Source organism: Xyrauchen texanus, chromosome 49 (genome assembly GCF_025860055.1).
Source record: "Xyrauchen texanus isolate HMW12.3.18 chromosome 49, RBS_HiC_50CHRs, whole genome shotgun sequence".
Taxonomy (NCBI): Eukaryota; Metazoa; Chordata; class Actinopteri; order Cypriniformes; family Catostomidae; genus Xyrauchen; species Xyrauchen texanus.
Genome location: NC_068324.1, coordinates 23,139,285 through 23,155,205, shown reverse-complemented (window position 1 = coordinate 23,155,205; position 15,921 = coordinate 23,139,285). Strand labels below are relative to the sequence as shown.

Below are 15,921 nucleotides of genomic sequence, written 5' to 3'. Positions count from 1 at the left end.
CAATAAGCACATAATTCACACTCAAGATCAATCTATTAATAAAATACTTTAATTTCAACCACTGTCTTAGATTTTGAACATGGACACTTTGTCAACCGTTAGTGTCTCATGTTGATAGTTACTGTGCTGAAGTCCACGTGTGGTTCCTCTGCTAGAACACCTGTGTGAACTTGATGGCAAATATTTTTGGGGCCACTGTAAATGTTTTAGCTATATCGCCAGGCCCTAATGACTACACATGCAATTTGAAAACAGGAAATAAAAAGTCAATCAAGGCTGTTGTGTGTCACACCGTATAAGGTTGAGCGGCTGTTCTTTATAGCAGCGACTGAAGCGAGCCCAGTTTTTGTACAGAGAATAACGCTCACTCTCACAGTTCGGATCACGAGACCTGGTCCAGTACCTGCACTACACACACACACACACACACACACACACACATTATTGATGGAGCACAACTCTCTAGAAACAGATGTAAAAGTCAACAGGTTTGATGGCTTTGTGAAAGATGTACATCATGCAGGGGGAAGGCCGCTGTATAGGTTCCGTTATTTAGCAGTCTCTTAATGCCCTTCTTGTCCTTGTCTTCTTTACTGTATGGACATCTGGAGAGAATGTAATAAACCTACACAGAGAACAGAATAAAACAAGCCTTAAGTTACAAGAGGACAAACACTCCACATCCTTAGTAGAGCGCTCACATGAGATGAGGACTCCAGTCACATCAGTAACCTTATAAAAGATGTTTTATTCTACATGGGGTTCCTCATGGGGGCTGTCATTTTAGAATAACATGACCAGCTGAATACTACTTGCTTACTGTAATCTCTGTAACTTTCACTCTTGGGTTAAATTAATCATGGCTGATTGTGAATAATGAATTTCTAGAATGGCATCTGTAACTGAAATCTTCTGATTTTGAATGATGCTGCATCCACACCACTAGATGAAACTGTAAGTCCAAGACAACATGAGCAAAAAGTTACTGAGTGCACCTTTAAAGGCTGAAACATATTTAGTGCAACTGCATGAATGCAGAACTATCTAGCTATACAATAGGGATGTCAATTTTCAGACATTTTCATAATTGATCGTTGTGAAAATAAACTATCAATTAATGGTATCAATTAAAATAATATGTGCATGTACACTGGCGGCCAATAGGTTGGAATAATGTACAGATTTGTACTATTGCAATTTAGAAAAAAAAATTCTGAACTTCTTAAACTACTTCAAAAATTTCTCATCAAATAATCATCCACATGCAGCAATGACAGCTTTGCAGAACCTTGTTAATCTAGCTGTCAGTTTGTCCAGATACTCAGGTGACATTTCACCCCACACTTCCTGTAGCACTTGCCAAAGTTGTGTCTGTCTTGTCGGGCACTTCTCACGCACTTTACAGTCTAGCTGATCCCACAAAAGCTCAATGGGGTTAAGATCCATAACACTCTTTTCCAATTATCTGTTGTCCAATGTCTGTTTCTTTGCCCACTCCAACTTTTTCTTTTTGTTTTTCTGTTTCAAAAGTGACTTTTTCTTTACAATTCTTCCCATAAGTCCTGCAGCCCTGAGTCTTCTCTTTACTGTTGTACATGAAACTGGTGTTGAGCGGGTAGAATTCAATTAAGCTGTCAGCTGAGGACATGTGAGGTATCTATTTCTCAAACTAGAGACTCTGATGTACTTATTCTCTTGTTTAGTTGTACATCTGGTCTTCCACATCTCTTTCTGTCCTTGTTCTGTCCCAGTTGTGCTTTGTCATTGAAGACTGTAGTGTACACCTTTGTATGAAATCTTCAGTGTTTGGCAATTTCAAGCATTCCTCAAAACAATGATTGACTGATGAGTTTCAAGAGAAAGCTTTTTATTTTTTGCCATTTTTGACCTAATATTGACCTTTAATCATGCCAGTCTATTTCATACTGTGACAACTCAAAAACAAACACAAAGACAATGTTAAGCTTAATTTAATGAACCAAATATCTTTCAGCTGTGTTTGATATAATGGCAAGTGATTTTCTAAAAACAAATGATCAATTTAGCATGATTACTCGAGGATAAGGTTTTGAAGTTATGGTTGGTTTATGATGCACTTGCTGCATCATGCATCAGCAGAAGTTTTCAGTCACAGATGCCATTATAAGAATGCGCTATTTATAGTCATCCATGAATAATGTATTTCACATTTGAAAGTGTCCAATAATGGGAGTTCGCAATGTACAAGTATTATTTGTTTCCAGAAAAAAAAGTGTACATATAAAAATTAGAAAAGAATATTTAAAGTGACACACACAAAATTTCACGAAAAAATATAGAAAAATTACTTGTATATAAAATATCATATATTATATAATAATCATAAAAAATGTGCACTGTATGTACTAAATGCTAGGCATTTCTAGAAACTTCTATTAAGTGTTTTCTTACGATCCTATTGCGTGTGGATGGAGGGAAGAAGGTGTCTTTATCCTCGATGAGGAAGAAGTCGGTCTTGCTCTTTTCAAATGTGGAGGTGAAGTAATCTGGCTCAGGGTGCATCACATGCTCTGGCAGTCGGATGGGTGTAAAGAGCCAGCTGCAGGGCACCTCTTTCTTATCAAGTATATCATTGGCTTTAAAAGGCACTTTGATTTTCAGAACGTCTGCATATGTTGCCAACACCTCCCATGGGAGGTGGACCTTCAGGAAGAATGTTCTCCCATCTTCCGACTCCTGGAATAAAAAATGCATGGCAGATAAGAAGAGGAAGAACTGCTATTTGACTTCCACTAATTCAAATATTCCTTTTGAATGGACAGCAACAGGCAAAAGTGATTTACCATGTACAATATGATGTACACTGCCTTCTAGTGGACACTAACTGACAAAATTCCTGTAAATTGCGCTCAACTAAACAAATGCAGTGAAATATGTTGCTCCTGACTGATGGATATTGCCAAAAAGGTAATGATCTAGTGATTATAAATCAATATTTTAACTGGTGAGATAGTCAATATGATTCTGATGCCATACGAACATCTGTATAGGCCTTTCTGGCCTGTCACTCACAGATTTGTCCTCGGTCTCCAGCTCAAGTCCTGCTTTCTGTAAATTAGCTTCAAATTCCTTCCTCCGATCCTGTGAAACACATGGAAGATTGATAACAATTAATTGGTGTTTTTTGTGCATCCTGCACAGCTGGAACACTGTATAGACCAATCAGCTTCCAGGACTACAACTCAACATAATTTTTTTCCCCCACATTGTAATTGTATAATTTGAACAACTTCTCCCAGCCAATGTGTCCATAGACAGAGTTTTGTGTTTGTGTGTCTGTTAAGAGTGTGTGAGTCCCTGTCTTGGTCTGGTGAGGCACATACTTCACGACTAACAGGAAGATGGATGTACATACTCACTGTAACCTCTAACACACACACACACACACACACACACACACACACACACACACACACACACACACACAGGTGCAGGCTTCACTAAATTGTCAACACAAATAACAGGGATATTTTGAAAGTGCCACATAGACAGTGTTTAAAAGCAGTTTTTATGTTATTTTCCAAAAATTGTAATGTAATGACTTATATTTGACTGCATATATAATTACACAATTCAGCTTTAACAAGTTGTTATTACAAGTGCCCTTCAGAAAGATTGACTAAATAATAATAATATAATTAGAAATGTTTAACTATAACTAGTCATTGATTTTTAGAATGGCTAGTTTAGTTTCAGAGTTGCCATTTGTTTAGGCAAATACTTTTTCCAAATTCCCTTGGAATATGCAAGTGGAAGCAAAATGTCATTATATGAACAAATATAACACAATAAAAAACGCACCTGTTTCTTCTCTCCATCTTTATCGTCGATGTACGACAGAACAAAATCTATCCGCCGTACACCATCTCTGAAGTACACAGAGTCCTTGCTCTGAAGCTGCTTGTCCACCTGCACACACACACAGGTTATTGTTTTTTTGTTTATTCTTTTCCATAAAAATACAAATTACCAGTTTCAGACTGGAAAACAAGTATTAAACCTATTACATGACAAAAGAAATACAGTTACTCAACTTGCATGAAAACTTTGTTCAGGCATTCAGATCTTGTTTATACTTGCTCAGGGTATAATAAATATTATAAAATAACTAAAGTTTCACCACACCAATCCATCATGTGATTTCTTTAGTTAGAATAATAAGACTAATGCCACAACACCCACAGCAAACAATACAAGCATCCTGCTACACACACACACACACACACACATCAAATCTCAAGCACTTCAGAAGAAGCTCTATGCAAAAGAAAAGCCAAATATGTCTATTATTTGTATGAATTACTAAAGAATGTCTTCAAAGTCCCTTTTAAGGCAAGTAAATCTACTCGGCGGCCATCTTTTGAACGCTCCGTATATTCAATGTATGCAAGTGGCATAAAAGTGCAGCTCATATCTTCTTGAATGGGGAAAGACAGAAATCTCCAAAACGGTTGGTCAAGACAACGATCAAAGAACACATTTCAAATCAGCAGTAAAACCTGACAACACTGGTATCATAAATTGTGCTTCTTTAGCTCAGATAAAAAAAAAGAAGAAAAAAAAGCTATTTGTCAGGCTGGCCCAGCGTTCTAGAGTTGAATGGCAGGCGATGTATGTATCTAAAACGTGATTGGCTCTTTTACCTGTAAGAGGAACATTCTACATCTGCCATATTGGCCATTGCAATTTCTTCCATTTATTTTAATACATATGGTCAAAGTCTTTCTAGCAAGTCAGTCCACTGTTGGACATCTTTGGAACGCTCTCAGGAGGCTATTTCCAGTGATGCCTGTGCAGCTCTTATCTACTTGAATGGAGAAATACCAAAATCTCAAAAACAGTTGGTCCAGATTTTGACCAAAGAACACATTTCAAATCAGAAATAAATTCTTATAATATTGGAATCATAATTGTGCTTCTTTACCTCAGACAACACTAAAACACACATTTGTCCCAGCTTGTAAAGCTAATGGACATGCACGTTAGCGAGTTGATTGACAGGCGATGTCTGTATCTAAAAGGCGATTGACACTTTTACCTGTAGGGCAGGACTTCTTTTCAACATCCTTTGACCTTTGGGCGCTAGAGCTTCTTGGTTGGGCGTTCCAATTTCTCCCATTCATTTAAATAGAAGTGACCAATCTTAGCTAAAGTGTCTCTGATGTGTTCAGTCTGACATCCTTTCTGATGTTGTCACGCTGACATCTAACGCTAAAATGACTTAAAACGTACTTTATTTGCAACATTTTCCGTTTGAAAATGTAACCAGATGTTTGTAAACAAACACATAGGCCTACATTCAGTAAACCTCTGCAGTCTGATCTCTATAGCGACTGGTAACTGAGAATGATCATTTGAATGCTGTATATACAGTATATGATCAGAAACAAAGCAGGTGGAATAACAGTTAGCGTAAAACAATCGACTTGACTTTGGAACTCACTAAGCGCCCCCTGGAGGAAAATCACTGTTTCTCAAAGGAAAAGCCAAGGAAAATTTGTTGTTTTGTAAGATTAGTCCAGAAAATGTAAGTGCAGCACCGCTTCTATGCGTTTAGGTCTTTTGCATTGAAACAAAGGCCCAGAGATCACCATTTGCACATCTACAGTAAAAGAAAATCTCTTGAATTTTGTACTGACTGTTCCTTCCCTTTTTAACATCAAGTTATTCAATTATGCAGCAATGTTTGCAGCAATCTGCTTTTCAAGAGTCTCATATTAGTCTTATATCATGATCTAAACAGATATAAAAAATGAGGAAGGCCTATGTAGTTACATTTATATCTGCAACACCAGCCAAATGTCTTCTTTTAAATCATATTATTTTAAAACCTTTTTAATTACAGTCCCAACTCAGAGGCAGGTAAATAAGCTCTGTAGGAACAGTTGCATGCTCTCTGCCCATCACAGGAGCTGTCTGCAGTATGCTGAATAATAACTTGCATACAGTATGCTACATAACACAAACAAATACAGCCAGTGACCACAAATCCTGCTCAGGGCGTACAACACAGCTTCATTTTCTCAAAACAACCTCCAAAGATGAAGCTAAATCCAGCTACACCTCTTTGAGTTTAACCAGCTCTATTGCTTATGCTGCTTTGAGTCATTCTATAAAATGGTGCCATTTGTGTCCCTCACAAAAGTAGATGTAAAAAATGTCTAACAGCTGATCACAATTTTCACTTGTTCATATGGACATTTTCTAAACACATCAACAAAAACCCAGTAACTATTTTTCATTGGAATTAATTTTTTGCCTGTCCCCACCCCTGTATTTCAAACTTCTAATTGCTATATTACCAGCTATTCACATTTTGAAGAAAATTTGGAAATTAAAGCTTTTATTATGGGATGGATGGATGGTGTCCCAGCTAGAGCTGTTGAAATTTAGGCATAAACACATGTGAACAGTTAAAAGTTTCACACATTATTATATATATTAGTTAATACATTTACCGTTAATCAAGCATAACCTAGCATAAACACTGGTTCCCTATCGAGAGGTCTCTCCTATTGCGTAAGTAGCTTACGCTATGGGAAAACTCAGTTTCTCGAGAAATATTGAAGTCTTTATGTAAAACGCATTGCAGCTGCACAGCAGACAGCAATGAGCGAGGCAGCTCGGTCATTGGCTGTGCTGCAGCAACTTGCTCGAACCAATGACGGGGCGACTCTGAACGCGCGACCAATGAGCGCCCGCTTCGCGCCCGCGCACTCAGAGCCCGCCAAGATTAGCGTGGCTAAGGCTATATATTAGGCGCCCCGTCATGAGAGTTCTTTAGATTTAATCTCCTTCAGCAAAGACCTTCTCTTCGCTGGATCCTCCGGATTGTTGGAGTCTTTCGCCCGCCGTCGAAAAGCCCCTAGCAGGACCGCTAAGAGGACGCCGGCGCCTTCAGCTGCCTTCGAAGCCTTCTGCTACGCCGTCTGGCGCGCATCGCTATATCATTTTACTGCAAGCGCTCGCCTCTGCGACGCTTTTTGATTGAGTGAAAGAGTAATTTTTCAAGGCGTTGTTGCAAATGCCTTCAGCTTGCGCCTCGTGCAGAGGCCCTCTTCCTGACGGGGATCGTCACATCATTTGCACTCGCTGCCTGGGACCTGACCACGCAGAATCTGCTCTCACTCGAGGCGGATGCCCCGAATGTGACTCCCTGGGCCTCACCGAGCTGCACGCTCGCTTTGCCGCCTTCACGCGAACGAGCCTGCTACCACCGTGCTGCTGTCCCCTCTGTCCGAGCCGCGCAACAAAACGCGCCGCTCACGGGGGCCGCCAGAGCACGCGGACTTCAGTGACGTCACGCCGGGCCAGTCCCCCCGCGTGCTTCACCACTACCCAAGAACTCCCCGCCGCCAGTCCATTTCAGCGCAGGTGGACCAGCAACCCTCCAACAGAGCGGTGGGTCTCGTCTCATTCGGCGCGTCAGGGGACGACGGTGAAAAGGATGACAGCCTTTCCATTGACGCTGCATCCGACGACTGGCCGGGCTCGGCCTTCGCCAGAGCACGCGGACTTCAGTGACGTCATGCCGGGCCAGTCCCCGCGTGCTTCACCACTACCCGAGAACTCCCCGCCGCCAGTCCATTTCAACGCAGGCGGACCAGCACCCCTCCTACAGAGCGGTGGGTCTCATCTCGTTCGACGCGTCAGGGGACGACGGTGAAAAGGATGACAGCCTTTCCATTGACGCTGCATCCGACGACTGGCCGGGCTCGGCCTTCGACCCTGCGCCGTCGACATTAGCGGACACGAGCACGGGCACCAGCATGGACTCAGAGTTCACTGAACGCTTCACTGAAGCTCGGAAGGATTCGCAGGCTATGCGTCACTTCCTGCCCAAGCGCTCCAGCTCGTCACAGAGCCGCCAGAGACCGCCTCAGCAGCAGCAGCGAGCCAGGGCGGCGCCTCCCGTCTCCAAAACGTGTAAAACATTACCCAGTCCCCTTACAGGCGGCTGGAAATGTCTGTACAGCAGTCAATGGGCCAGTCAAAGAACTCGCTCACCTGCAATCAAATGCCGTTTTAACGGCAACACACAGAAATCACATTTTCTGCCTGTGTCACTAAGGGGTCACGTGTCCACACTAAAGTGCGCATTCCCACATATCAATACTGTCCAAACAGTGCCAAATACTTCCCCAGCTCGAGCTGGACGCCCCATAAATGTAGATCGTGTGCCTATTGTCATGTATGCACCACTACACACAAGCACTGTTCCCACAGTTATACACACTTCCCCAGTAAAAGCGGAAATACTATAAAGGTAGCGAGCGTGCCTGCTGTGATGCATGCACCCCTACACACAAACACTGTATGCATGGCCAAAAACCCGCCACGAGCGGAGGCTTTATGAAAGTGGCGCGTGCCTACTACAGTATATGCACCCCCACCCATAAGCACTGCCCATACAGTTCCAGACAGTTCTCTAGCTCATGCCACGAGCATCACAGATGCGACGCGCGAGCCAAGAAACTCCCCGCTAAGCGCGGGAAGCTTTATGAAAGGGGCGCGCGTGCCTATTACAATGTATGCACCCCCACCCGTAAACACTGTCTATATAGTTTTCAAACATTTCTCCAGCTCATGCTGCGAGCATTACGGAGATAGCGCGCGTGCCTGTGATTTCACACGCACCCCTGCACTCGGCACTCAAAAAAGCTGCTCAGCGCGCGCCCGTGCCTCTGAGAGCTGTAAACTCAGTGTTAGCACAAGGCAATTTGCCGGTGGGGCCTATACGTCACTGCGACACGCCCCCAGCCAGCATTCAGCCCATATCTGTGCGAGCAAAAGCCTGGGAAAAAATCCCTGACATGCCGAAATGGGTTTTGAACATAATAAAACACGGTTACTCACTTCAATTCGCTCATAGACCACCCCGCTTTTCAGCGGTGGTCGAGACGAAAGTGAGGAAAGATGTGTCACATGTTCTATGCACCGAGGTGCTCAAACTGATAGAGAAGGGCGCTATAGAAACTGTTCCTCCCTCTATGAGCGAGGCGGGTTTTTACAGCCGCTATTTTCTCGTCCCGAAAAAGGACGGTGGCCTCCGCCCCATCCTAGATCTCAGACATCTGAACAAAGCTTTAATGATTCGCTCGTTCAGAATGTTAACAACCAAACATATCCTCGCGCAAGTTCGCCCCGGGGATTGGTTTCTATCAGTGGATTTGAAAGACACTTACTTTCACATTCCCGATAGCGCCTCATCACAGGCCTTTTCTGAGATTCGCTTTTCGAGGGACAGTCATACCAGTACACAGTACTACCATTCGGCCTATCATTGGCCCCCCCCCGTACATTCACGAAATGTATGGGCACGGCACTTTCCCCCCTGAGACAGCGGGGAGTGCGAATACTGAATTACCTCGACGATTGGCTAATCATAGCACAATCAGAGGGTCAGTTAACGACGCACAGATCTTGGATTATCAGCCATCTAGAATGCCTGGGTCTGAGAATCAATTTTGCAAAGAGCGTGCTAGGAGCGTGCTATGACAGATGCCTCCAAAATAGGATGGGGGGCCCTTTACGAGGGCAGGCCTGTCTCCGGCTTTTGGTCAAACCAGGAAAAGCGCCTACATATAAACTGTCTGGAAATGAAAGCGGTCGCCTTGGCTCTCAGAGCCCTGCTCCGTACCTGAAAAACGAACACGTCCTGGTCCGAACGGACAACATGACGGTAGTTTCGTATATAAATCGCCAGGGTGGACTCAGGTCGAGCTCCCTGCACTCTATGGCCAGGGAGCTCATCTTATGGTCACAGCACCACCTGCGCTCGCTGAGAGCAGCGCATGTGCCAGGCACCCTGAACCAGGGAGCGGACATGCTGTCCAGAGACAAGGTTCTCCCAGGAGAATGGTCTCTCCACCCCGACGGTTCAGTGGTTATGGCAAACCGAGGTCGACCTCTTCGCCTCCAGGGAAAATGCGCACTGCCCCCTTTTCTTCTCAAAGAGCACGGACGCGCTCACCCAAGTCTGGCCGAGCCGCCCCTTGTATGCTTTTCCCCCGATCGCGATGCTACCTCAGGTCATCAGTCGGATCAGGGAAGTGAAATGTGCAGTGCTCCTGGTAGCCCCACTCTGGAAAAACCAGACGTGGTTTCCAGAACTGATGCAGATGATGCAATCTGCCCCATGGCCGATTCCGTTGAGGCTAGACCTCCTCAGGCAGGCCAACGGGATGATTCTTCATCCCCGCCCCGATCTGTGGGCCCTCCATGCATGGCCCCTCAACGGGTTCCCGAGAACCTCCCCAGTGGAGTTTTGAGAACCATCACTGAGGCACGAGCGCCCTCTACGAGGCGCTTATATGCCCAAAAGTGGAAAGTGTTCAGTGACTGGTGTTATACCAAGAGCTTGAACCCCAAATCGTGCGAGATACCAAGTGTACTCGCCTTTTTTGCAAGAGCTGCTGGAGGCGGGCCGCACACCCTCCACGCTCAAAGTCTATGTGGCTGCCATAGCGGCGTCACACAATCCTGATAAAGGACATTCATTAGGGAAAAACGACCTAATCATTCGTTTCCTAAGAGGCGCTAGGAGGATGAACCCTCCTCGCCCCCCCTCGGTGCCGATCTGGGACCTGGCCACGGTCCTGGACACAATCAAGAGTGCCCCGTTCGAACCTCTCCGAACCGTGCACCTTAAACAGCTCTCGCTCAAAACTGCGCTCTTGCTGGCGCTCGCCTCAGTCAAGAGAGTGGGCGACCTGCATGCGCTGTCATCAAGCGCTGCTTGCCTGGAATTTGGACCTAACGACTGCAGAGTTGTCTCTGCAGTCAGAGTTGACTGCAGAGCACGGGTATATTCCTAAAGTGCTCTCCACACCCTTCAGAGTACAGGTGATATCTCTGGCAGCGCTATCGTCCCCAGCAGACGAAAGCGATGCTAATTTACTCTGCCCGGTCAGGGCACTCAGAGTATATTTGTAACGTTCTGCCCTGTTCAGACAGACGGAACAATTATTCGTATGCTTTGGCGGCCACACTAAAAGGTCTCGCAGTTTCAAAGCAAAGAATATTGCGCTGGATAGTGGATGCTATAGCGCTGGCTTATGAAGCCAAGGGCCTTCAATGCCCCTTAGGCGTCAGAGCTCACTCTACGAGGAGCATGGCCTCCTCGTGGGCCTGGTCGAGTGGGATACCCATTGAAGATATTTGTGCGGCGGCAGGCTGGACCTCACCTTCGACATTTATCAGGTTTTATAACCTACAGGTCCCCTCATTGCATTTCAACATTCTATCAGCCTGACTATAGAATGGACTGGAGTATGTATATGCTGAGCATTATCTCCTCCCTTATAGGTCTGTCTCTGACTGACTTAAAGGATTTTTTATGCATATCAGTACATAAAAAACTCAGTACATAAGATATGTGCTTGTGTTTGTACTATGAGCACCCCACCATGGACCACCTTGGAAGGCGCTCTATACTATCCCATTATGTAGCTCGCCGTTGGCCGGCTCGTGGAATAATCACTTTGCTTTAAGGCTCAGGCATCTGCCTCTGGCTTTATAGAGCGAAGTCAGCACGCACGGCGTTTTGCATGGTGTTCCCATAGCGTAAGCTACTTACGCAATAGGAGAGACCTCTCGATAGGGAACGACTCGGTTACTCACGTAACCTCGGTTCCCTGAGAGGAGGGAGCGAGTATTGCGTAAGCTGCCGTGCTAGTGCTTGGTCAGTTCGCTTCAGTCGATTGAACCTAAAGAACTCTCATGACGGGGCGCCTAATATATAGCCTTAGCCACGCTAATCTTGACGGGCTCTGAGCCGCTGGCGCGGCGCAGCTCATTGGTCGCGCGTTCAGAGTCGCCCCGTCATTGGTTCGAGCAAGTTGCCGCAGCACAGCCAATGACCAAGCTGCCTCGCTCATTGCTGTCTGCTGTGCAGCTGCAATGCGTTTTACATAAGGACTTCAATATTTCTCAAGAAATGGAGTTTTCCCATAGCGTAAGCTACTTACGCAATACTCGTTCCCTCCTCTCAGGGAACTGAGGTTACGTTAGTAACCGAGTCGTTTTGTGATGTGTCTGCCCGGAGTCATTACACTTACACACACACACACACACACACACACACACACACACACACACACACACAACAGCGATTCTGTGTTACATTTACATTTATTCATTTGGCAGACGCTTTTATCCAAAGCGAATCACCTTAAGGACACAGTGGTAAAAAAGTGCCATATTACAAAGATTAACTAGCATCAGAATAGTATTCAAAACATATACAAATGCATCTTTTCTTTTTTTCCTATTTTTTATTTTTTTTTAGTTACTAGTTAAGTGCTCTTGGAAAAGATGCATTTTAAGTCGTTTTTTGAAGACAGAGAGTGAGTCAGCTTCATGGATGGAGTTGGGGAGGTGATTCCACCAACGTGGTATGATGAAGCTGAAAGTCCGAGAAAGTGTTTTGGTGCCTCTGTGTTGGTACAACAAGGCGATGTTTCTTATCTGAACGCAGGCTTCTCATTTAATTTGACTTAAATTGCTGCTATTTTAGTGCATTTGTAACTGTGGACGCTCTGTTTGGAAAATGCAAAACAAATCCTATTAATACACATTGTTTTTCTTTATATCCTAAGGAGGAAATAAATGCATTTTGACAGGAAATGTAATATATTTATTGTCAGATAAAAGCACTTTCAAAATCTGTAATTAATCGCAAATAACTATAGCCTTTAGCTTACATCACAACCATGAACGTGGTTCACTACTTGCTGATGCTAGTCAAAATAATTGATACTAGGGGGAGGGACATTCTCATTCTAGAGTATTTTTGTTCAGTATTCCTGGAAGGGAAAGTAATTTTAACAAATTTGAAATGCATTTATAAAATGGATAGTTCCTGTGCTGGATGCTGATTGGTCAACAGCCGTGCTTTGTTTATGATGAATCACAGCTCTAACCTCGAAGCAAAGTCTTTCTAGCAAGTCAGTCCACTGTCAGCCATCTTTGGAACTCTCTCGAGTGGCTATTTCCAGTGATTCCAGTGCAGCTCCTTTCTACTTGAAAGGGGAAAGACCGAAATCTCAAAAATATTTGGTCAAGATTTCGATCAAAGAACATATTTGAAATCAGCAGTAAAATATGACAACACTGGTGTCATAAATTGTGCTTCTTTACCTCAGACTATGCTAAAAAATTCAATTTTCCTGGCTTGTATAGCTAGTGTTAGACCTGATGCCTTTCTAAACAAACCTCTCTCTCACAGAAATACTCCTTTGAGCAGAGCTCTTCTAAAAGGACATACCACATTCTCTGTACTGTAAGCAGGAGTGTGTTTGAAATGGCACAGCGGCTTTCAATACAGGCTTCTCTCACTCTTTAATTTCCCATAATTACACATTACAGATGATACATATGAACATATATTAGAAAGCGTATCATACCCATATGCTCCTCCACTGAAATATAGAGTAAGTATATGTGTGGTTGAATAAATCAGGCCCTGCCTTCAGCCACAAAATACAGCCTTGTCAACACAGATATATAAATATGTAATTTGACACAATTAGAGACTCTATAAAAACACTACTGAACATGATGATACTTTCATGTTAAAGGACATTGAATCATAATGTTTAAGATTATTGTAGGAGCCATTGTATATATGTATGTGTAATGCATGCATTTTGGGCTGTCACCACTGGGTGGCAGTATATGCAAGGAAAGGGTTATTATATCAGGGGCACGTTCAATCGTTGAACAACATGTTCCCTTTACAAAAAGCTTCACTATGATGCTGCACTGCTAAGCGCTATGGGGAACAATCCTAGTTGTGACCGAGCTGAAAAAATGTGTGTAACACGTCAATGAACATTGACCGGAATTTATAGCCTCGGCTGATGTAATCATTAGATGCACCTGCGGCCAGGCTATAAATGGATACGTCACCAGGTGTCGTCAGAAACTCTTTTTTCAGAGCGAATCTGTTTCAGTGTTTTACAAACCCTGTCAAAACTTTCTTTCCTCTGTTAGGAGTTAGAATTGGTTAGGCAGTGTGCAGTGAACATCTTTCCCTTTTCTCTTCTGTTTAGAAAATATTATATATATATATATATATTTCTAAAAAAAGAAAAGGAAAAAAAAAGAGAGAATGACTGAAAGCCGCAAACGATGCGTTCAGTTTTTGCTCTGTTTGTTTGGGGGTAAGAGCACACTGCTCTCGCGTTGCAGCAGGGCGGGTGCAAGCACTGCGATTTGCTTTAACAGGCAAAGTGCTTCGCGCTCGCCTCGCTTGCTTCCGGGAGTCAGCACTCACGAAAAAAAAAAAAAGGATAGTTCGTGGATTTGGCTGAGGAGCAAGAGACGGGTTGATCCCTTTGGGGGAGAGCCCCAAACCCAGCTGGTCCTTCACATGATCTCGAAGCACGTTCCGACGCTTCTTCGAATCATGAGGAGGATCGCGATTCTCTTCCCGCCTCCGAGCTTTTCGTCCGCGATAAAAAATATACGGAGGAATTGCTCAATGTTGTTACTCATGCGGTTGCCAGATTTGACTGGCCAAGTGAAAAAGAGACCCCCAAACCCTCCAAATTAGGGGATAGATTTTATCTTCCAGTATAAGAAAGGGAACGCCTCATGAGTCCCTTCCCTTCTTTGATAACCTCCACGAAGAGCTTTTTTGCTCATGGAGGAACCCCTAAAAAAAAAAAAAAAAAAAAAAAATAAAATATATATATATATTCTTCCCATGTTCACATACCCTCGACGTCACTATATTCGACTTTCGTGGGTGCTGAGGGACGGGGGTATTCAGTGATGCCGCCGGTTGGAGAGACGCTTGCGGGCTATCTCTCGCCGGGCTCGGCATCATCACTTAAGAAGCCCTCTCTCCCCTCAAAGCCTTGTAGGACAACCTCCACTTTAGTGGGAAGGGCTTATCAAGCAGCAGGTCAGGCTGGTGCTGCTCTGCACACTATGCTGTTTTACAGGCGTACCAGGCTGACCTCCTGGACGACCTGAGTGTGGGTTCTGCGCTTGACGAGCAAGCCTCAGACCTGCCTCGGTCCTGTCTGAAGGGAGGCTCAAAAGCAAAGCGTGGCGAGTCGTGCTCCTCTCCTTCCCAGGGATTGGGGACAGTCTCGCCGCCCTCGCCAGCCCCGAAGCAAGACCTCAGGACTATAATTTCTAGTAAGAGAAAACCCTGACGGTCTTAAGCCTAGATTAGGGGGTAGCTCCCCTCGGGACGGGGCGCGTGCTTCACTTCACCCCTCCCGGTACCCCCTCGAAGCCCCTCCATTCCCGCCACCTCTTAGTGTTTCGGGTTGCAGAGGCTTCTGTCAAATTGGGTGTTTTCGCTGTTCCTGCATTTTAATCAGGACGCGAAACACTCGACTACCCCTCAACAGGAAGTGTTAAAATATAATACCCATCTCAGAGATCCTGGCAGCGAGGAAACTTCTGCCAGATATATTATTTTCTGTGGGTCTTATAAGGGCGTCAAAATATAATTCACTCGCCGTTTTTCCGTGTTTCAATGGCGTGTTCTCACTATCGTAAACCGGATTTCTTTTTTATGTAAAACAAGAAAAAACTCAATCTCCTGGTTAAAGGGGCCATAGAATGTGTTCCCCTTCCAGAGAGAGAGTTAGGTTATTATACTAAACACTTCCCGTTTCCCATGGTGAGTGAGGGGTGGCGTCTGGCTTAGATCTTAAAGCTTGAACTGCCCGTGGGTGTTCAAGTCCAAGATGATGCCTGTCAAAACGGTCATGTCTCAAGCCCTACAACTCGTTTGGCTGGTCACCATCGATCTTATGATGCACTTCTATAATTCATTTAGAAGTTCTGCCACAACATGGAAAGTTCCTGAGGTTTGCTTCCGGGGGCGAAGTCTTCCAGTGTCAGGTTCTTTCACTCGGC

The 15,921-nt window shown here is 44.4% G+C and overlaps 1 protein-coding gene across 1 annotated transcript in view; it reads right to left on the bottom strand.

The window, feature by feature from the left end:
* ano5a (anoctamin 5a) overlaps positions 1-15,921 on the bottom strand; it is a 76,546-nt gene that overhangs the window by 34,722 nt on the left and 25,903 nt on the right. Inside the window, exons 3-7 of the mRNA XM_052123004.1 lie at positions 3,841-3,948; positions 3,052-3,120; positions 2,431-2,715; positions 515-625; positions 293-408 (exon numbers count right to left, since the gene is read on the bottom strand). Coding sequence (XP_051978964.1) covers positions 293-408; positions 515-625; positions 2,431-2,715; positions 3,052-3,120; positions 3,841-3,948 — 689 coding nt within the window. The remainder of the gene's footprint in view (positions 1-292; positions 409-514; positions 626-2,430; positions 2,716-3,051; positions 3,121-3,840; positions 3,949-15,921) is intronic.